Here is a 21,628-nt window from a genome sequence, read left to right as displayed (position 1 = left end):
CCCACAGGCATGGGGACATGGAAAGGGGAGCTGAGAAGTGTGTGGAGAAGGCCAGGGCCTGGGGATGTTTCTCTGGGACCCACAGCACCAGCCACACCCAGCCAGCCCATAGTGATGCCGATGGAGTTCCCCCCAAACTGAAATGAAAGATGTCCAAAGGGGAGAAACGTCCCAGCTTCAGCTTTGTCACGCTGGCAAAATGGTTGTGCTCAAAGCCAAGGTCACAAGATGTGAGGTGGGACTGGCCTGGGACTGCCAGGTCTCACAAGGGATCTAGTGCCAAAATTGCTGTGGGCCAGCCTTTGCTGCCTGTGGAGAAGACAGGAGGGCACCACAATTCGTTCTTGTGCTGCAAGGTGTGAGTGAGGCAGATATTTCTGATCTTACCTACAGCATCTCCCACTCAGAGTCTAAACTTTAACTTGGTGCTGTGGCAATGTCTCCCACTAGACTGTGCCTTGACATAGGGACAGCCTGCCTGTCCTGCTGTCACCTGCAGCTCAGCCACTCACTGTGACATGGGGAGGAGAGAAGAGGAGCCTGCAGGGCACACGGCTGTTCCTGCCTGGGGAATGGGAGCTGTGTGCTCCACCAGCCCAGAGCAACCCCAGCAGAGCTGCCAGGGCAGGATGGGACCCAGCACACCTCAATCTCACAGCAAGTATCTCTGGAGCCCTAGGGACAGGTGAGAAGTGACTGAAAACCTGTGGCTGTGTTAGAATACTGCTCTTTTAAATAGTCCCTGCAGTGCAGCCAAAACCACTGGAGCCAAAGGTGCCTTTATGGTTCCACAGGCTCTCTGGTCCTGGGGCAGCCAGAATCCATGGCATGGGCATTGTGGGGCAGGACATCGGCCTGAGCAGGGCATCATGTGGGCATCAGCTGGGACACTGGGTAGGGAAAGCACCATGTGCAGGACAGGGACGAGATGGTGCCAGGGAGGCCTCAGAGCCCTTCCAGGACCTAAAGGGGCTCCAAAAGAGCTGGAGAGGAACTGGGGACAAGGGCATGGAGTGAGAGAACAAGGGGGAATGGCTTCGAACTGCAAAAGGGGAAATTAAGGTTAGATATATAGAAGAAACTCTTGCCTGTGATGGTGGTCAGACCCTGGCACAGGGTGCCCAGAGAAGCTGTGGATCCCTGGCAGTGCCCAAGGCCAGGCTGGACAGGGCTTGGAGCAGCCTGCTCTGGTGGCAGGTGTCCCTGCCATGCCAGGGGGTGGAACAGGATGATTTTTACGATCCCTTCCGGCACAAATCTCCCCGCGATTCCCTGAGCCCGCGGCTCCCGGAGCTGCCCAGCACGGCAGGCCCAGCCCGGCCCGGCCCCCGCTGGCCCAGCGCGGCCCGGGCCCGCCCCGCCGCGGCGCCGCCCGCCCAGCCCGGCCCGCCCCGCCCGCCGCCGCCAGGTGCCGGAGCCGCCGCCGGGAGCCGGTAGGTGCCCTAGGGCGGTGGGGATCGGGGCGGGACCGGCGGGGCCCGGGGGATCCGGGGGGCTGCGGCGGGAAGGCGGCCCGGGCCCCCTCAGCCCCGGCCAGGCCGCGGCGGCCGTCCAGCAGCGGGGCCGGCTGGACACACCGGAGGGAGACGCTGAGAACCGGGGGTGACACTGGGAACCGGGGGTGACACCGGGAACCGGGGGTGACACCAGGCGTGGGGGGACACCGAGAACTGGAGGGGGAATACCGACCACGGGGGGGGACATTCGGCACTGGGGGGACACTGAGCGCAGACGGGGACGCAGGCAGGAGAAGACCAGCGAAAAGGGATGTAAATCAAGCCCTGGTTAACTCTGTGAGGGGGAAGCAGGCCGAGGGAAGGGCTCGGTGCTCGACCGTGGCTGCAGCGCTCGCTGCGGGGCCGGGGAGCTCCGGCTGGACGGGGCCGTGGGCCCGGAGAGCAGCGGGAGGCAGCCCCGGCCTCGCACGGGCCTCTATCGCTGACCAATGTCGCAGGGTGCTGTAAAATCTTCCAGAGCTGCGGCTCTGTGCCCTCAGCACTGCCGGGAAGGTCCGGGACGGGAGGGCCGGGATGAAATTTAATCGGGTGGAAAGCGAGGTCGCGTACTTGGGAAAAGACTTCCCGGTGTAAGGCGAGCGCTGCTGCCCGGCCGAAGTCATGGGCGGAGAACGGCGGGGGCTGCAGGGAGGGCACAGCTGGGAGAGGAGCAAATGTGATCCGGACAGATCCCACTGAGAGAGGAGCAAATGCAATCCAGACACATCCCGGGAGAGCAGGGAAGCAGGCCTAGGAACCACTCTGTGTGTTTCCAGTTAGCCCTGCTCTGAGAGACCAGCTCGCCCAGTGGTCAGGGATGATGAGCCCATTTTAGAGGAGCCGACAGAAGTTGAGGTGTCTTGACAAGCAGGAAGAGAATTGATGATGGTGAGGATGATATTGGCAGTGTGAAATGAAGAGAGCTCCTTCAGTTAAGGCATAGTGTGGCACAGCAGCAAACACCAAGGAATAAACATTAGTGGGAAGTTGTGGGGGTTTTAACCATTAAAAAGGTGAGATCTGGGTTCTCCCTCCCAAGGGGACTGGAAAGGCAGAGGGTAGCAGCTGTAAGGCAGTGTTTGGTTGCTTTAGGAAAAGCACAGAGGGTGTGGTGGTTGCTGCTAAACAGAGGAATGAGGTTGAGATCCTGGGGAGTGGGAACATGCAGGCTGGGGTGGACGCTGCCATGCCAGTGTCCTCTGCATCCTCCACATGAGCCATGCTCAAGGTTGAACTTCTCCAGGTCCCTGCAAATGTAGGTTTGTGCCCCTTGGCCAGAGGAAAAGCTACTCTGAGGTGGTCTCCTTGCACCAGTGAGAACTGGGGAGGGGACTGGCAGTTGTCAGTTCTAGCTGAGCCTAAAATATCAAGTGGTAGACATGAGATCAGGCACAATGGTTTTAAGTATCAATGTTTTAAATTATAATTCTAGTGGGTTTGGGCTGTGTGTAGAACTGTCTGAGAAACTCTTTGGGAATATGCACAAGAGCCTCCTGTTTGTTCCCTTCACTCAGAGTACTTAAAAGGGGGCTTTAATTTCAGCAGAGGCTCTGCTGATTTCAGAGTGTGACCAGAGTGGGCAGCAGGGAAAACTACAGTGAGTATTACACAGACATAACATGGTATATAACCAAGTATGTCATTCAGTCATGTTCAGGAGTTACAGGCTGCAAACTTCCCTCTCTCAAAGGCTTCTCTGTGTCAATGTTGTGGTGACATCCATGTGCCCCAGGAAATCCCAGAAGTGTTCAGCCATGTACCTGCTCTGTTCTCCTCAGGTGTTCCATGAGGAGCTAATTCCTGCTTGGAGGCAGGCAGGTGGTGACTCCATGGCTGTGACAAGGGCAGGGGGATGGAGCAGTGTCCCCAGATGTCCCTGAGCAGTGCCAAGTGCTCAAACGTGGTCAGTCCTGCCCAGCTGCCCTCACAGGGCTGGTGGTGCTGGGAATGGGATGTGTGTGTTCCTGCCACAGGTGTGACAGGGACAGGTCACACTGAGGGAGCTGCTCTGATTTCAGAACCCTTCCTGATAAGATGGAAGACCCTGCTGAGCTTCTTGTGTTCCCTCAGTGGGTCTTGCACCTCAAGTTCAGTTCTGAAGCTCACTTCCTTGTGCTCCTGCTCTGCTCTGTCTCAGCTGCAGTTACCAGGGGAGGGACAATGTCTCCCTCAGCACCTGGGGTTGGTTTATGAGCAGGTTTGTGAAGGTCACTTCCAAATCAGCTTTCTCTGTGCCTGGGAAGCCACAATGGGCACTGCTTTCCTTCTGGATGGAGCAGAGGGAGCAAACACATCCTGGGAGCACAGCTAAGGGCTCCTGTAGCTGAGGGATGTTCAGCAGGGCTCAGATTAAAGCCTGTCCATAACATCTGGATGTTTTGGGGGCAGTTTGTGTCCTTGTCATGATGTTGGCACCTGCAGAACTGTTGCCACTGCCAGTCTTACTCACTAACAGCCAAAGAAAGGATGAAAGTAATTTTATTATGTAAAAGAATATAATTTTTTTTTTCTTTTTAGCTGTGAATTTAGCAGATAAATGCATGTGTTTAAAGGGTGGTGTTGATCTTCCAGTATGAGGATGAGTGGTTTTGGAAGGAAATACACAAACTTGTTAGTATCTGCTCTGATCCAAGACTTGTTTTCTGCTTGTGGGTAAAGAGAAGTATGAAATTCAGAGTTCTGTGTCTATTTGTGGTACATTGTATAGCCTTATATGTGATTTCTTATGATTGCTTTAATCAGGAGAGACTATCCTGGATTGAAAAAAAAAACCCAATTTTTTTTAAATAGTGGTTTTGTGGGGTCTGCAGTGGGGCTGGTGCTTCACTCCTGCCCTATTAGCAGGGCTCTGTGCCATGTTAGAATTTTCCTGTACCTTTCCAGGAAAGCTGATGGCTGCCAGGTGAGCCAGAGAGGCAATAAATAGCATTTGCATAATAAGGAGATTAAAATAATGACAAAGCCAGCAGGACTGAATATAGCTGAGCTTCTAGACTGGTGTGGCAGCTTCTCAGAAGGTGTTCTCCCAGAGTGGGCTGTGCACAGGGTGGGCAGGAGAGTCAGGAAACAGCAAATAGATGCTGATATATCTGCTGGCTCTTAGCAGCAGTCAGTGATGTCCCAAAAGGACTTGAATTTTTGTGCACTACTCTTCCCTTCTCCATGATACAAGAACAGGAATGGTTTGTATGGGAACTTTAGTAGTTCTGCAGGACACTGGTTTTGCTTCCAGGACCTGATTTTGCAGCTCTTATGCAGCCTGGAGCCAGTCAGCTCTCCTGAAGGTTTCAGAGCAGGGCACCTGAGCACACAAGGGTGCAAACACAGAGCTCTGTGTACACTTTTTCCTTCAGAAAACACACAGTGAGCAACTTCTGCCTTGGGATGTGCTGTTCACTTGCTGTTTTCCTGCTGTTCCCAAGCAGCACTGGGTGCCCATCTCACAGCTAGAGAGGAGCAGTGCCACTTCCATGAGCACTGTCAGATCTGTACATGCTCTGCATAGGACCTGTCTCCTCCTCTGATCAAAAGGGATGCAACTGGAGCAGCTGCCATAGGAAACCACCATCAGTTTTCTCACCAGAATAAAGTCTCTGAGGCAAGGGGAGCTCAGATTTTATTTCTGGCGTGGAACTCTCAGGGTGCTGTTACAGTTTTGCTTTGGGCCCCTTAGTTCTGAGCTGCCTTGTGGCTTCAGGGTTAAATTTGTGTGTTTGTGGTGGTGAGAAGCAGCTGTTTGAGAGCAGCCCTGTTCTGGTCATTATTTTGGGTGGAGGATGGAGGCAGGAGCAAAGTGCTGCATGCTGCACATCTCCACGTGGGGCACTTCAGTGCAGCTGTCTCTAATCTGGGCTCTCTTAGCAGGCCTGCATTGAGGGGAAGAAAATAAAAGAAATAGCCCCAAAAGGTGGCAATGGGATTAACATGCTAGGAACTGTGCAGAGCAGCTGCTGGCAGTGCATGTTTGACTTTGTACCACTTGGCATGATGCAGCCTGAGATCATCAGAGAATGAAGAGCTGACCTGGGGCTTTCTGTGCAAATTAAGCAATATATTGCATTTTTACTGTGATTACTGTGCATTAGTAATAGTTCTATCCTTTACCTCCTTTGTACATAAGAAAATGGAATATTACCCAGTTCTCCTATAGATTTTAGTGATGTTTTGTGAAGGCTGCCCTAGAACAGAGGCAGGACAGAGTTACAGAATAAAGTAGGGATTTATTAAGAGGCCTCAATGGATGCACCTTGGGCAGCACAAGAGCCCAGCCAGGGCTGCACCCAAGATGAACCAAAATGGTCCCAAAATGCCCAACCAGTCATGGGGTCTCACCCTTTGATCAGTTCTGCTCCATTTGCATATTGGAGTTAATTGTCCAAATTCCAGCTTTAGCCCATGCAGTCCCACCCTGCTTGTTTTTCTCTCTCCAGTCCACGGTGTTTGTACTCTTGGGCTGAGATTTGGATCATTTGTCCTTGGTCCCAGCTGGAGCAGGAATTGTTTTGTCTCCCTGCTCTGTGCACAGAGCTCACCATCCCCTGATATGAAGCTCAGAAGTGCAACACTAAAGCAGCACAGAATCTGAAAAATATAAAAGCTAAAACCTGAGATTAGGATAAAGCATTTGTGCTGAGATGGGGCTCCCACTGCCCTGAACTGTCTCTCCTGTGCATGTTCCTGAACCTTCTTTGATACCCAGCCTCTGCATTTAGAAGGAAAATCTTCCCTACCTTGCACTAACACCCTGGCTCCCTATTAACACTTTTGGAAGAAATATTCTGCTTTAAACTTACACATTTACTGTTCCATCCTGCATTCTGTCTTACAGTCCTAAATTCCATCACACCTTCCTGTGATTCATGCACATCAGCCCATGCTGTGGCTGTGTTTCATCCTCCTTGGCTCCTTGCATTTTGCAGAGAAATGAATTTCACTCTCAGTTGGAACCATGAGAGCCTGTTTGCTCTGGGACAGTTTCCTTGAGCTGTCACTCTGGACTTTGTGTCAAGGTTGGTTCTATGTATGAAGGACTTGTGGTTTCCCAGCCATTCCCAGAGGTGGGAAGAGGTGAGCAGTCACACCTGGGCACAGGTGATCTGTGACAGGCTGGGGACAGCAGGTTTTGTCCTCTGGGGACCCATTCCCCACAGCAGCAGCTCTGAGGGGCTCCCCCCTTCCTACCTTTGCAACTTCAATCTGGCAGTACCCACAGGGCAGGAGGAGAAAATGAATTTAAAGGTGTTTTCCAGATATGTTTTCCAGCACAGCTGTTTGCTTGAAAAGATAGATGTGGCAGCAACACACAACTTTCCCGGGCATTGTCCTGGGCAAGGCTGTGGGAAGATCAGAGAAAAGGATGATATACAATTCTTACCTTCCCTTGCTGCACCTGTTGTTGTGAACATGTGGAATATGTTATGGAGATTTGTTTACCAAAGGGTGATTTCTTAATTGGTCAATGGTGATGGTGTTTGGATTCAAGGACCAGTTGGGTCCAGACTGTCTGGAAGGGTGATGGGTTTCTTAATGAGTATAGTAAAATAAAGTGATTGCTCAGCCTTCTGAGAAGCATGGAGTCAGTGCTAATTATTACCCCTTTGGAGATGCCATGTTACAACACCCTCCCCTTCCCTGATTTGTGAGGGATCATCAAGGAATTTTATGAAAAACAAGCCCCTCATGGCTCAGAAATCTGTTCCCCCCAGAGCCCCACAGCTGGAGAGCAGGTGTAATCTCTCAGATGATGGGAGAGTGAACAAGATTACTGTCCTGGGGAGAATTATTGTACAATTGATTTGATTTAGGTCACAGAACAAAGATTATCGTGTGAGAAGAGTTTAGCTGGGGGCCAGGCAGGCTGAGCTGAGCTGGATGTGAGATGGGATCCCTTGGCTTTGGCTCCTCTGTTCACAGAGCTGTGGGAAGCCCATCCAAGTGTGTTTTACCTCCTGCCCTCCCACTGTGGGGAGGGGAAATGGCTCCTCACCCTCTGCTAATGGCATCCCTGAGATGGATCTGCTTTTCCAAAGGGAGAGCACTTGCCCAGCCTGTAAATCTTTTGGATGCTAATGCTGCAGAAGAACAAAAATCAGGGCATAAACTGGGAGCAATTTGTGTCCTGGCAGCCACGGGCTGTGCTGGGAAGCACCAACAACTTTTCCTGGTACAACAATTTGCTTCCCACAAGCAGAGGCAGGGTCAGATGAATTTAATGGCAGTGCCATTTGTTTGCAGAGCTTTTGAAAATAAAGATTGGCTAATATGTTCTGGATTGGCTTGCTCATATCTCCAAGACCCAGAACAGCTGCTGTCCCATGGTTTTTCTCCTTCCCTTTTGGGTTGGTTTGTTGTGGGTTGTTTCTTTTTTTTTCCAAATGGCCATGACTCAGCCCTTCCCTGCTGCTCTCTGAGTTTCCTGCTTTCTGAATAGGCTATTCTTGGGACAGCAATTCCTGACAGATAGGAACAAGGGGACTGTTGTGTTGTTTTCTTCTCTATTTCTTCTGTGGCCCAGTAAGTGCTCTGCTTCCCTCTGATTTTTGCCTTTTTTCCCACATTACTGAATCCTCCTAAATTGTTGGATGTCATCTGGGGCACGTTTTTGCCCTTGTAGCAGAGGGGCCCTCTCAGACATGATCCAGGCTTGCCCAGCAGCAGCTTTTCTTTCCCAGCAGGATGGTGGGGACAATCCCATGGATGGTTAGTTAGCAAGGAGGGTTAGTTTTATCTATTCTAAAGCTCCAATCTGCCTTGGTGTAGCCCCTGTGACTCCAAGGAGCTGTGCTTGGCTCTCCAGTGATCTCCTGGGCAAGGGTAGATCCAAGTGAGGACCAGCACGTGGTGCCACGTCCATGGAGGGTCAGGGGGCTCAGCCTGTGTGTACTGTGACAAGTAAAGGGAAAATAGCACCTAGAATTTAAAAACAATGAAAAAACCCTTTCTGATGGCTTATTTATTGCCCCCCGTGCAGATGGGTGATGGATGCTCTCTCTGAAACACTTCATGGTGCAGTTACCCAGCCTTTTGAAACAAAAACCTTTTGGATTTGTTCTGAAGTTTACTCTCTGTAGTGTGGGCTGGGGAAAGTCACCTGCTGTGGCAGGGAGCACCCCAGGCCAGGTGTGCTGGCTGCTGCTCTTGGTGTGCACTTGGAAGTGAATGAATTGTCTAAAACTGAACAACCTTTGCTGGGTTTAGTTTTATTAAGAGCCCAGCTCTTTCTGTCAAGCCACAGTTGTATGTGAGGGAGAAATAGCCTAAACTGTTGTATATTTGCCTTGAAAATACAGTTGGCTTTTTGGAAAACCAGAGGGACTCTATGTTTTCTCAAAGCCTGTAGTTACCAAGAGAAATTTCTCAGACTAGAGGGCTCCAAACACAGGGGCAGTGTTCTTCCCTAGCATCCCTCCACGTTTTTGGATATGCTGGATTGTTGTTAAGCCAACCAAGAGAAAAGCTGCTCTGTGTGTGAGGAGGCTTTGAGAACATTCACTGCCAGATTAAATTAGCCTTTCTGAGAATAAATTAGTGGTTGTGATGCAGGCAGCCCCACTCTCTCCAGCTGTAAAATCTGTGCGTGCTGGTACCCGCAGCAGATAAATGATGTGTTCAGGGCTCTGCTGTTAACAGGAGATTACATTTCTGGCTGGGGATGAATGAAAAGCAGCCTGTTAGATTTTATTGATTATTTCTTCAAATGAGAAGCATTTCCTTTTAAAGCATTTAATTTTAAAGCATTTTCTTTTAAAAGGAGGGGGAAAGGAACCCATGGGATTCAGTGCGGCTCCATCTTGGGAGGAAATGATGGACTAGAGCCAAAGCTGCTCCCCTGCTGCAGTGACTCCAAGCTGGGATGGTTTTGAGATCCTCAGGGGTGCCAGTCACCCAGCTCATGGCAGGAGGGGAGCTGGGTCCATGTGTTGGAGGGGAGGATAAACCCTGGAATATGGAGCAGAGGAGTGCAGTGGGGATGGGATTTTGGCTGCTGCCCACTCCTCTGGGCTTGTGTTTTTAGCTGAGCACTGGATAAAAAGCTGCTGCTGGTGTGTGCATGCTGCCCTTTTCTAAGAGGCATCTTTGATTTGTCTCCTGATTAACTAAATGCCTTTATTGTGCTTTGTGCTGGATCAGGAAGAGCTCACAGGAGGCTGGGCCTGTGCTGAAGGCTCAGCTTGTCCTTCCCACCTGCCCTGCTGGGCCCACTGAGCTCCTCCAAAACCTTCATGCAGGCTTTGAGCAAGAGGGGAATAGATTCCCTTTCCTGCTGTTTAATATCAGCCCTTTCCCTGGGCCTGTTGCAGGTCTTCACAGAGGTGTCATCTGGGGCATGTTTGTGTTTTGGGAGCAGAGGTTTCCCCCAGAGTTCGTGGCTGCCACAGGGGGTGTTAATTGAGCCTTTCAGTCTCTCCTTGCCGTGATTCAGGAGGGTTCAGCGTGGTGGGAGCTCGGTTTGGAGCTGCCTGCTGAGCTGCTGTGATGTGAGAGAAAGCAGTTCCCATCGGTTCAGCGTCGTAACCGTGGCAGCTGCTCTGCCTTCCTCAGGCTCAGGAGGGGATTTGAGCAGCTGAGCTGTTTACCTGCCCTGAGGACATCCTGCTATTATGGGCTTGAATCTCCCCTGTGCCATGCTGTGCTGGGGGAGCAGTGACCCTGCCTCAGACTGCTCCAAAGCCCTGCCCAGAGATGGAGCAGCGAGGCACTGAGGGGTTCTGTGACACAGAAAGGGCTTGGAAGAGCCCAGAGCAGGGACCTGGGGAGGGATGTGAGGGCTGTGCTGTGTGTTAGGGCTGCTTGGAGTCCAGCTCTGTCCCAGATTTCAGTAGGAGCTTTGGGGAAGGGGTTATGAAGGAGTTGGCAGGAACTGGTGCTGCAGATTGAAACCACAGTGATGGAGGAGTGAAAATGACTTTGCTGGACTGGCCAGGTCAGGTGGGAAATGGAGGAATAATTTGGGATGGCAGGAGCTCTGTGTAACTCAGGGGTGCCCAGCACTGGGCACACTCACTGGCTGTTGATTATTCCAAGGGTTTTCCCCTCTGGGACATCATCATCCACCTTTGAGCAGCCCAAATGAGTTGGGCTTGGGAGCAGGGCAGTGCCAGTGCCCTCCTCCTGTCCCAGTGCCAGGGGACGATCCAGCCCCGTGCTGGTGGCCCTGGGAGAGGTCCCGGTCTGAACTGGGCAGTTCTGTGGGAGCAAGGAGGTGAGTGTGGTAACAGGAATGGCCTCAGCAGGGAAGAGTTCCTCCAGTGCACATCCTGGGATGGGTGTGGCTGCTCCTTGCTGGGACTCAGGGGTTATCTCAGACCTCACACACACGATCCTGCTGAACCCCAAACCCCTCTCCTTTGCAAAGCGTGAGCCTGGCCCTTACATAAAACTGAGTGACACAGAGCATTTCTCACTAGTCCTCAGAAAAAATGCAAGGTGACATTGTACCAGTTAAATCTGAGTGTCAGCAGCTTCCCTGGCACCGAGGCAGGGGGATCTGTGAGCATGGGAAATGCTCCTGCTGGAGACTGGAGCTACAGTGACTGCTGCTCTCCTCAGTGCCTGGCAAATGTTCTGTACAGCCCTGAAAATGGATCTGGAATCACCACCAATGTATTCCAAATTATTTCATTGTGTTGCAAAATCTGCAAGGGAATTCTGAATACGCTCTTGGGCTCTGATTAATTCTGAAGCTGAAATGCAAAAATGCTGATCAGCTCTGATTCTAATTTCTTCTTCCCTTGGAGCTCTCTGTGTCATTTAATGGACGTCATACATGTCCTCAGTCTGATTCAGCAGTGATGTAGCTGTGCTGTTTGACTTTCTCTCAAAAAATTCTGTAGAAGGAGGGAGAAATGAAAGAGTGAGTGTTTAAAGAAATAAAATATTTTTAATTTGATGTTGGAAAGGGAATCTATAAAACCCTGGGGTTTGCTGTGAGACATAGTGGGTACTCATTGTGTATTCACCTGCTCTGTGCTGCTGTCCCCCAGATGGGAGGCAGCAGGAGATGCTTTTTTGTGTAGTAACTGAAGAGCAGTACTTGGTGCCTGGGAATGACCTGGGGTGCTCCATGGAGAAGCTCCAGGCTGCCCAGTCTCCAAACCATGAGTGCTGGGAATGGGAGGGACTGACAGTGCTGCCTTTGATCCCTTCCTAGCTCATCCCTAAGCCTCTGTTCTGGGCTGCCATAAGAGGTGAGCTCGGATCTGTGTCTGTGCTTAAGAGCTCTGGATCTTCTCCTGACCTCCTGAGGCTTCTGCTTGCTGTTAAGCTTCTTTAGCTGGGGTATTTTTGTTTGCTTGTTTCAATGAGCAGCTATTCTTGTGGCACAGTTGTGCTTCATGCTACATTAAAACACTCTTGGAGTAGATGTTGGGTTTAGTTGCTTGAGATTCTGGCAGGTTGTGTTATCACCCTTATTAACAGATATCAAAGGGATGATGTAATGCAGGATGTGTCCTCTCAGGGGGGAAATTAAGTAGATACAGAGGACTGGAGGCAACAGCTGCTGCTATCACTGGATGCTTTCCCATGGATGTTATCAAGTGTGAGCTTGGATCCTTTGTGAACTGCAGTGAAAGTCTCATGGAGAAGCTCTCTGCTTCCCCAGGGTTTGGCTTGCAGCTCCCTCCCTTTCTCATCTCCCTGGAGCACACTGGTAGGATGCAGAGGAGCTCAGCTTTATCTTTAGTGTTGCTTTAATCACATCCATGAGCACACCTGGTGTTTTGCAGCCAGGAAGGGTCTGAACAGGGAGCACCTCCTGAGTGGGCCAGTGGCAGCCTGGGGGGCTGCACTGTGCTCCCTGCTTGCTCTGTGCTCACAGAACTGCCTTTTGGGGGCCAAATTCAGCTGCCCTGGTGGTGCAGAGTGCTCTGTCTACACCTCAGCTTTCCCCAGGAAGGGCTGGGGTCCAGTTTTGAAGTGTGGGGCTGTGACCCCCTCGTCCCTTGCAGCCCCTCCTGGCTGTCACCGTGAGCTCTTTGCCAGCGTGACGCTTCCCACAGCCCTGTGCCCCATCCCGGGAGCCGGCAGCAGAGAGAACAACCCACCCCAGTTTGTTCTTTTTTTTTTGGCCGGTTTTTCTTTAAATATCCAGGTTAAGCAGGTCCTGGCAAGGCTGTTTCTGCAGCCCCGGTGCGAAGAGAGCCAAGAGCGCTTGGTCAGCCCATCCGGAGGCAGCACTGGAGAGAATCCCAGAGGCGGCAGCAGGTCCTGCAGGCACTCCTCCCGCACTTAACCCTTCGTGGGAGCTGCAGATGGAGCCTCCTTGTTTGAAGCAGGGAGGATTTAGTGTCTGGTTTCTCTGATATCCATGAGGAGGAGCTGCTGGATGTGGTGATTTGAATCTCTGGCCAAGGACAGCTGAGCCGGGGCTGCGCTGTGGAGATGATCTGATTGTGCTTTGGATTTAATGCCCTGGGAAATCTTGCTTTGGATGCAGCACCTGGCTGGCAGCGAGGATCCTGCTCTGAGGTGGTTTGTGTGCTGGGTGATGGTGGCACACAGAAGGTCACAGGATTCGTGCAAGGTCCCCAGGTAAACACTGCAATGGGGAAACTCCTCTGGAGATCCATGCACTGGAGAGCAGAGCAGGGAGCTCTGGCTCTCTGACATACCTGCTTCAAATGATGATAAACCTTCTTCTGCAGCATTCCTTTTAAAGGAGAGCTGCTGGCCTGCCTTGCCAGCTGAGCTTTCTGTGCCTGCACTGAAGGAACAGCCTGAGCCTCCTGGAAGGAGCAATTTTCTGCAGCTGAAATCTTAGTGCAGAAGTGTGGAAGAAATCTGCTGTTCTGAGAGCAGCCTGGCTGTTCCTGAACAGTGAGTTCATGCTCCCTGGCCGTGACTTGGACTTGGGAAAAGGCAGCTGAGTTGCTCAGAAAAAGAACAGAGCTTTCCTTCAGTCCTTCACTGGGGTTTCTGTTTCCATCGGCGCCGTGCAGAGCGTTGCAGCATGCGCCCCCTTGCTGCCTTGGCTGAGAGCAGGATGAGGAGTTGAGGAGGTGCTGCCAAGGTTAGCAGTGGGTAAAGGAGCGGGTACACGGTCAAGGATTGCCAGGACATGCTCTCTGAAGGAGGCTGGAGCACTCTGTGCTGTTTATTCCTCCTCCTGGTTCCGGGAGGTGATGTGCAGGCTGGGGGCAGCAAATGCGCATGGGAACAGGCAAAGCTGAGGGGGAGCTTTGGCTTGTTTGCATGGAGAACATCTTTTTGTTGTTCTGCATAAAAACCAGGCAGAAATAACCACTGATAGTGCTTGCTCAGCAGAGATTGGTGCTGCCTTTCCTTTGGAGGTAAGATCTCTCTGGTGGGATTGTGTGTGGTGGGAGCTGAGCCACAGCCCTGCACAATGTGCCAGAGGGCACAGCATGGAGAGGGCAGAGCCTGGGAGCTCTGGGCACAGCAGGAGCAGAGGGCAGAGCCTGGGAGCTCTGGGCACAGCAGGGAGAGGGCAAAGCCTGTGAGCTCTGGGCACAGCATGGGCAGAGAGGAACATCCCTGTGAGCCCCAGGCACAGCACAGAGAGGGCAACATGGGCAACATCCCTGGGAGCTCTGGGCATCACACAGGCAGAGGGCACCATCCCTGTGAGCTCCAGGCACAGGTGTAACATGGAATGTGCAGCTCCAGGCTGGCTTTGGAGGTGCTGTTCAGAAATGCCATTGTGGAGGAGAGTGATTGGGATTGGGATTGCCACAGTCAGGGTATGGCTCTGTCCCCCTCAGCACACCCTGCTCAGTTCTCCCTCCTTGGTGCTCCTAAAGCTCCTTTTGAAAAGGAACAGACTTTGGCTCAAATGACATTTTTGGCAGCCTCTGACTGGCCTTTTGTGCCTTCCTGGTCTCAGTGTTTCCCAGTTTCTGGAGCATGTCACCTGTTCCTATTTCTAAAGCATTTCTAAATGCTGGGCTCAGTGAGGGCCCAACATCTTCGGGACTCTTGGCTTTTAAAGCTGTATTTCCAAAAGCCTGGAAGCTGCAATCTGCATCTCTTTGATGTGCAGTGAAGCTGAAAGTGCTTGTAGATTTTCTCTTATTTATTCATTGAATTTTAGTGTGTTTTTTTCCTTTTTCAAATATCAGAAGTTTTTTTTTTTTCATGGAAGAAGAGCTCCAAAAAATGTGCAGCAGCAGCTTTGGAAGTGTCAATGTCACTGAACGTGGCTGAGTGTGAACAAATGCTGCTTCCTGTCCCAGGGCTGGAGCCACTGCTCCCATGGAGGGAGCAAAGCTGAGTTTCTGTGCATCTCAGTCCCAAGTGCAGCAGCAGCAGCAAGGACAGCACAGGCTGTTTGAGTGTGGGATGGATCTCAGAGCTGACTCAGAGCTGCTGGGCCAGCACTGCACCAGCAGGGCTCACACGTGAGCTGGACCTGCCAGCATCTGCTCTGCCCTTGCCAGGTTTGTCCCACCCGTGGAGATTTCATCTGTGAGGAGGCAGCCTGAGGCACAAACAGCTGCTGCTGGGGAGGAATGGCGTGAGCAGAGCAAATCTGAATTAACTGCGTCCGTCCTCTTCGTGGCATTATTTGTTTTATGGTGTTAGGAGCTGTTCTGGTGGCACAATATTCCCTGGTCCCACTGCACACCAGTTGTTTTTGGTGAGTGTTTGGAAAGCAGGTGGGATGTGCAGACCTTTCCATGTTTGAATCCCAAACTGTTTCTGCAGTGATGTAACAGAGGGAAATACAGCCAGCCCTGACACATCAGCTCCTCTCATCTGCTGGGAGTTGCTTTCTATCAGTTTTGAGCATGTCAGTGATGGGAACCAGGGCTTTGGGGTATTGATCAGTGCCCTCTGGACAAGGGATGGAGGGACAGGACACAGGGAATGGCTCCCACTGCCAGAGGGCAGGGATGGATGGGATATTGGGAATGAGGAATTGTTCCCTGTGAGGGTGGGCAGGCCCTGGCACAGGGTGCCCAGAGCAGCTGTGGCTGCCCCTGGATCCCTGGCAGTGCCCAAGGCCAGGCTGGACAGGGCTGGGAGCAGCCTGGGATGGTGGGAGGTGTCCCTGCCATGGCAGGATGTTGTAGTGGGATGGGCTTTAAGGTCCTTTCAAACCAAACCATTCTGTGATCCTACAGTCCCTCAGTTGCTGAGCTGGGGGCTGCTGAGCGCAGGAAGGAGGTGGGATATGAAGCTCTGTGTCCCCACAGGCAGGGCTGGTGCTGCCCACAGTGCCTGGGCTGTGTGAGAAGCCTCAGACAGCCCTCCTGGGGCTGAGAGCCGGGATCTGAGCAGGGCACCTGGAAATCTGCTGCCATCTTCTCACCCAGAAGCTGCCTGGAGTGAGGTGAGGGAGCACAGAGCCAGGGAGGACACAGGGACTGAGGCCATGGCAGGGTGGGCCAAGCCCTTTCTGTGTGAGGCTGTGATGGAACTGTGCTGCCTCTGTCTGTCACACTGCTGTGTCCCAGCAGGTTAATGGGAATCCTTTTCATTTTCTTTAGCAAATATCAGTTTCCTGGGGGGCATGAGGGTCCTTTGCCTGGCTTTGTGTTTAACTGATTGTGCTGATTCTGTTTCCATAGTGGATTTATCCTCTGTACTTAGTTTGCAGAGGAAGCCAGTAAAAGCTCTTCTTCCAGTTGAGAAGAGCTAATCTGCATTTGTAGCTGGAAATAGCATCTCCTCTCTCCATCCTGCTCTGATAACCAGCTCCTTTTGAGTCTCAGGAGCTTGCAGTGTGTCCTTGCTCCAAAGGACCCGCACAAGACAATGGTGATTCCATCAGATCTTAAACCTGGTCATTTTGGATGGTAATTTTGGAATACTGCAGGGCTGTCAATGGTGAGGGATTGCTCAGTGCCAGGGGAAGCCCAGTGCCCCCTGATATCCCACAGAACTCTCTGTCAGAAATGGGCTGAGTTTTGTGCTGCTCACATTAAGATGAAAGAAAGCACAGGAGAGAAACAGCTTCTAAGAGGCTTAAAAGCAACAGGCTTTATTTTCCTCCTGGGAAGGGCACACAGCCAACATCTTGCTCTTTACAGATCTCTCTTAATAAGCAGAATATTGCATTAGGAGCAACTGAGGCTGCCAAGTGTGAGCAGAAGGGCCCTGCATCCCTCAGCTTCCCTCATCCCAGGGCACGTGTGGCTCTGGGACCAGGGCTGGCACCCTCTGGGCAGGGTGGCATCTTCATGGCTCCCCCTGGGGCTGTTGCTTCATCTCATGGGTGTGGATGGAGTGCCTCGTGAGGCCTCCTCCTCCTCTCCTGCCTTCTCTTGCCAGCTGCTTCGATGGGGGGAGTGTTGAAAGATTATGATGGGAAAGCAGCATGTGAGCAGGAATGGGAGGAGATGTGGTGTGGGCACAGTTGGCTGTGAGGGAAGGAAGGAAGGAAGGAAGGAAAGCTCCCTGGTGTCACCAGGTAAGGACTCTGGGGTGCTCTGCTTGGGCTGGGCTCATCCACAGCCCCTGCAGGCACGGGCACAAGAAGGTCTGAGGCTCCTGGGTGTGCAGGGTTGGCTGCTTTGAGAAGAATAAATCCTCCTTTTCTTCACATCCCCACTGAGCTAAAAGGAGCACGGCCCAGTTTGAGCTTTGTAGGTCACTGCAGGAGAAGGCAGGCTCTGCAGTGTGCCTGGAAATGCTCTCTGCCATGGCAACTCTGCTTGCCTGGCTCTTCAGGAGGAAACTGGAGTGAGAAGCAGAAGATGACCCCCAGCTGCCCCTGGTGTTACTCTTTGAAGCTTTGTGGCTTCAACTTGGGGGGAGAAATTCTAGTCAGGAAATGTGGACATCCAGGGGGAGACCCTGTGAGCCCCTGTGCCTGTCAGGAGTGTGCTCAGCCCCTGGGGGGGATCAGGGAGCAGCAACAGCTCAGGTGCTCCCCTAATGCAGGCACTGATTGAATTCCTGCTGCCTTGCAGGAGGCTGTGGGGTGGCAGGGAGGGTGACCTAGGGAAAAAGGAGTGGAATGAAGCAAAGCCATGCAGGTGAGGGAGGGATGGGTGTTCCTGCCTTGCTTGCCAAGTCTTTGGCTCTGCTTGGACCTGGCAGCTGCAGGTGGAGGTGGCTGAGCCCCAGGGGCACCTCTGTGGGCACAGCTCAATGCAGGGCTGGGGCAGGGCTGGCTGCCAGTGCAGGCTGTGCCAGGCTGGGCGGGTTGGCATGCTCTGGGCTGGCTGCCCAGCACGTGGCTCTGGTGCCAGCAAAGGGGACAAGCAGAGTCACATTTGCTCCTGGCCTGTTGGGTGAAGGATGGAGCTCCCAGCACTGCTCCCTGGGCTCTGACAGCAATGGCACCCTGTCCCAAGCACTGAGTGAGCAGCCTCTCTCTTGTATTTCCCAATTTATCACATCCTACCAGCTATAACTGAGCCACTGCACATGGGGAAATCAGGTTTCTGGATGTTGTTGCACTTGCTTGGATCTCAGAGTGTGTCAGTGGGGCTGTGCCATGTGCCAGGGACACAGAGCCTCATGCCTGCCACTGAGGGGGCACATGGGGACAGAGGGGTTTGGTGTGGCAGGCAGGACAGTGCTGCAGCTCTGCCTCCTCTCCATCTCTAATTCACTTGTAATTCCTTTGACACAGACCCAGTGGAAGAAGTCACCTTCCCAACTGCCCTGCTCAGAGGAGCTGCTTCTCTCAGCTGTCAAGGCCTCTGAGTGTTGCTGCAGGGAAGAGGACAGGTAAATTCTGTTAAATATGGTCTTACCTTCACTCACTGGGTTTATTTTGAGATTTATCTGGAAATGCTCTGTGGGTTTGCACCCTCTGTCCCTGAGTTTGTGCTTCAGGCTCAGGGTGGGGGTCCTGCCATCCCTCAGGGCACAGCCTTGTGTCACTGAGGGTGGAGCTTTGGGGCTGTGGGCAGCTCTTCCCCACCTTTGGCACCCCAGTGATGCAGCCAAGCCTTGGCACAGCACATTCCAGCCCAGCACTGCCCTGGGGTGTGGCCACACAGCCCAGAGCTGCCCTGATGAGCTCTGTGCACCAGGGGGGCTTTCCATGGAGCTGGCAGGAAGATTTTACACCTTGGGGTTGCTGCCTGCTCAGGGCCTGTCCAGCTTTGGGGCCACACCCCTGCTTCTGCCTGGGGGGAGCTGGGGCTGATGCAGTGCTGGCACCAGCCCTGGCCCCTCTGTTCCTGTCACCTCCATCCCCAGCTCCCTGTGCCACCAAGGCTGCCAAGGTCACCTGAAGGTTTCTGTCCCTGCAGGGCTGCCTGAGCCATGTCCAGCGATCCCCCCCCTCCCTACCCGGGGGGCCCCTCGGCGCCGCTGATAGAGGAGAAGCACGGCCCCCCCTCAGCACCAGGTACTGGGGGGCACTGGGGGGCACTGGGGGGGCACTGGGGGGGCACTGCCACACACAGCACCCAGCTGGGGGTGCCCTGGGCCTGCCTGGCTGCCTCTGTCCCCGTGGCACCCCTGGGGGAGGCAGGAGGGCTCCAAGGGGCAGTGACCCAGCTCAAAGCCTGGCACTGCTCCCTGCTGTGGGGTGAATTTGGGTTTCTTGTGGGCCAGAGGAGTGTGATGGTGTTCACAGGGGTCCCAGGATGAGGGAAGAGACCAGGATCTGACTCCATGTTTCAGAAGGCTGATTTATTATTTTATGATATATATTATATTAAAACTATACTAAAAGAATAGAAGAAAGGATTTTATCAGAAGGCTGGCTAAGAATAGAATAGAAAAAGAAAGAATGATAACAAAGGCTTTGGTCTTGGACAGAGAGTCTGAGCTAGCTGACTGTGATTGGCCATTAATTAGAAACAACCACATGAGACCAATCACAGATGCACCTGTTGCATTCCACAGCAGCAGATAATCAATGTTTACATTTTGTTCCTGAGGCCTTTCAGCTTCTCAGGAGAAAAATCCTAAGGAAAGGATTTTTCATAAAATGTGTCTGTGACAGACGAGGATGTGGCTTAAGGGGTTGCCCCCACCTCTTGTCTCCCTTCCCTGCCTCCTTGGCTGCTGACTGTGTTTCCTTTCAGAGGGTGTCACCCCAGTGGTGGGACAGCCCCAGGGGGTTCCTCTCCCCCCTCCCGAGTTCGGACCCCCCCCATATGAGCCCCCCTCGCAGCCGGGGTTCATCCCCCCCCACATGCCCACGGATGGCTCTGGGCCCTACGTGCCACCAGGTGAGTCCTGCAGGGGCTGGGGACAGGGTGGGGGCTGGCAGCAGCAGCACCAGTGTTTCCTGGTGCCCAGGAGGGGGCTGGAGCTGCCATTTGGAGCTCGCAGGAGGTTCCCTGGGCTGGGGTGGGGGGCACAGTGCTTGTGGCAGGGCTGGCACCAAGGCTGCACTCAAAGGGGGGGGTTGCAGCAGGGTGGGCTCTCCCCAGTAGGGATCTGGGCTCTCCCACCATGTGCAGAGGTGCTCACTCGTTTGTGTTTCTCATTCACAGCAGGATATTACCCACCCCCAGGCCCCCACCCCCCCATGGGCTACTACCCTGCCCCAGGCCCCTACCCCTCTCCTGGTGGCCACACGGCCACAGTGCTGGTGCCCCCGGGAGCTGCCACCACGGTGACAGTGCTGCAGGGAGAGATCTTCCAGGGAGCCCCTGTGCAGACTGTGTGTCCCCACTGCCAGCAAGCCATCACCACCAAGATCTCCTACGAGATTGGGCTCATGAGCTTCCTCCTGGGCTTCTTCTGCTGCTTCGTGGGGTAGGTGCTGCAAGCAGAGCTGGGGCCTCATGCTGGGTACCCCAGTGCTGGTGGCCTCGGCTGAGCTGTTGGGCACGGTGGGGACCCTGGCACAAGGGTGGCACTGGAGCAGCACAGGGGTTCCTGGGTGACAGCCCCTCCAACATCTCTTGCCCCGTGCCCAGGGGCTGCCCCAGCTCAGCCTCTCTGCCTGTCCCTGTGCTCCAGGTGTGATCTCTGCTGCTGCCTGATCCCCTGCCTGTTCGATGACTTCAAGGACGTGACACACACGTGTCCCAACTGCAAGGCCTACATCTACACGTACAAGCGCATGTGCTAACGGCACCCGGGAGCCTCTGGAACGCCGCCGGCCCCGCCCCGCTGCCGTCCGTCCATCTGTCCGTCCGTCGGTCCGTCCCCGCGTGTGCATCGCCCTCCCCTCGCTTCCCGCCGGTGGTGTGTGTGTGTGTTATCCCCGGCTCCTCCCGCAGAGCTGCCAGCACTGCCCCGGCTCTGCTCCTCACCGGGAATAGTTGGGTTGGTGACATGGGGGCACGGGGGCGGTGTGGGAGCTGCCCTGCAGTGCACAGGCAGGGGGGGCATCGCTCTGCACCCCGTTACACTGCAAGTGTGAGCGAGGCCCCCTCACCTGGAGCAGCTGCTGGAGGTGCCCAGCCCAGTCCCACAGTGCAGGGGGTGCCCGGCTGCAGGATGGGCCGGGATGGGAGCCCAGGAGGGGACCCAGGCAGCCCACGGTGCCCTCAGGGGATGCAGCACAGCCTTTGTGGCACTGTCAGCAAGGGGCTCAGTGACAAGGACACAGGGCAGTGCCACACACCAGTTTCCGTGTGGTTCCAAGCCCCTTCCCGAGGGGAGGCAGAGCTGCCTGTAAGCACAGAGAGGGGCCCGGCAGCAGCACCGCACCCTTATCAGCACCTCCGTCCTGCCCGGCGGCCGCTCCAGCTGCATGCGCCTCCTCCTCCTCCTCCTCCCAGCCCCGCCGGCTCCGGGGGCAGGACAGCCCCAGGCAGCCCCGGCCCCCGAGCGCCAAAGCACACCCGGCATGTCCCGGCTGCCCGGCTCGTAGAGTAGAGGAGTTTGTAACCAGGCTGCAGCTCCAGAGCCGCCCTGGGCCCCGCAGGGTCTCCTTGCATGTGGTGTAGGGGGTGTTTGAGCTCACTCACCTGAGGCAGAAGGAAGGGGCAAGCAGGCAGCACCAGGAGCTGCCAGCAGCGCTCCCCCAGCAGGGTGAGAGGGGCTGGGAGCCGAGTTCAGCCTCTCGGGCTGCTCCTCCCGCCCCTTCCCCTGCAGCTCTCAGAGCAAAGTGGGGAGGGCTCTCAGTACACAGGTCTGCAAACACAGCCTGGCCTGCACAGGCAGCTGCTGTTTGCTCAGGGCTGGAACTGTGGCACTAGTCAGTGTTTTTATGTAAATAAATAACAGACCCTGAACTGGTGTGAGAAATCTTTTCTTCTCTCCTGCTCAAAATTTACAGCAGCTCTGCCTGCAGGAGAGATGAG

General features: G+C 53.9%; 1 protein-coding gene across 4 annotated transcripts; it reads left to right on the top strand.

Moving 5' to 3' along the window:
• The first annotated feature begins 1,381 nt into the window (after positions 1-1,381).
• CDIP1 (cell death inducing p53 target 1) lies at positions 1,382-20,809 on the top strand. 4 transcript variants are annotated; one of them, XM_054271202.1, is made up of 6 exons: positions 1,382-1,433; positions 18,040-18,137; positions 18,668-18,765; positions 19,451-19,597; positions 19,868-20,129; positions 20,337-20,809. In XM_054271202.1, the coding sequence occupies exons 3-6, from the start codon at positions 18,681-18,683 to the stop codon at positions 20,446-20,448; spliced, it is 606 nt and encodes a 201-aa protein (XP_054127177.1). In that variant the 5' UTR covers positions 1,382-1,433; positions 18,040-18,137; positions 18,668-18,680; the 3' UTR covers positions 20,449-20,809. The 4 variants fall into 4 exon arrangements, with proteins under 4 accessions (XP_054127177.1, XP_054127174.1, XP_054127175.1 ...); XM_054271199.1 differs by having other exon boundaries at positions 19,865-20,129; XM_054271200.1 differs by lacking the exon at positions 1,382-1,433 and adding an exon at positions 12,652-13,506 and having other exon boundaries at positions 19,865-20,129.
• The last annotated feature ends 819 nt before the right edge of the window (positions 20,810-21,628 follow it).

The sequence above is a fragment of the Melozone crissalis genome, unplaced genomic scaffold (assembly GCF_028551555.1).
Source record: "Melozone crissalis strain CALT ecotype California unplaced genomic scaffold, PUWL_Pcris_2 ptg000012l_1, whole genome shotgun sequence".
Lineage (NCBI taxonomy): Eukaryota > Metazoa > Chordata > Aves > Passeriformes > Passerellidae > Melozone > Melozone crissalis.
Note: the sequence above shows the minus strand (reverse complement) of the source record. Positions and strands in the feature narration are given on the sequence as shown.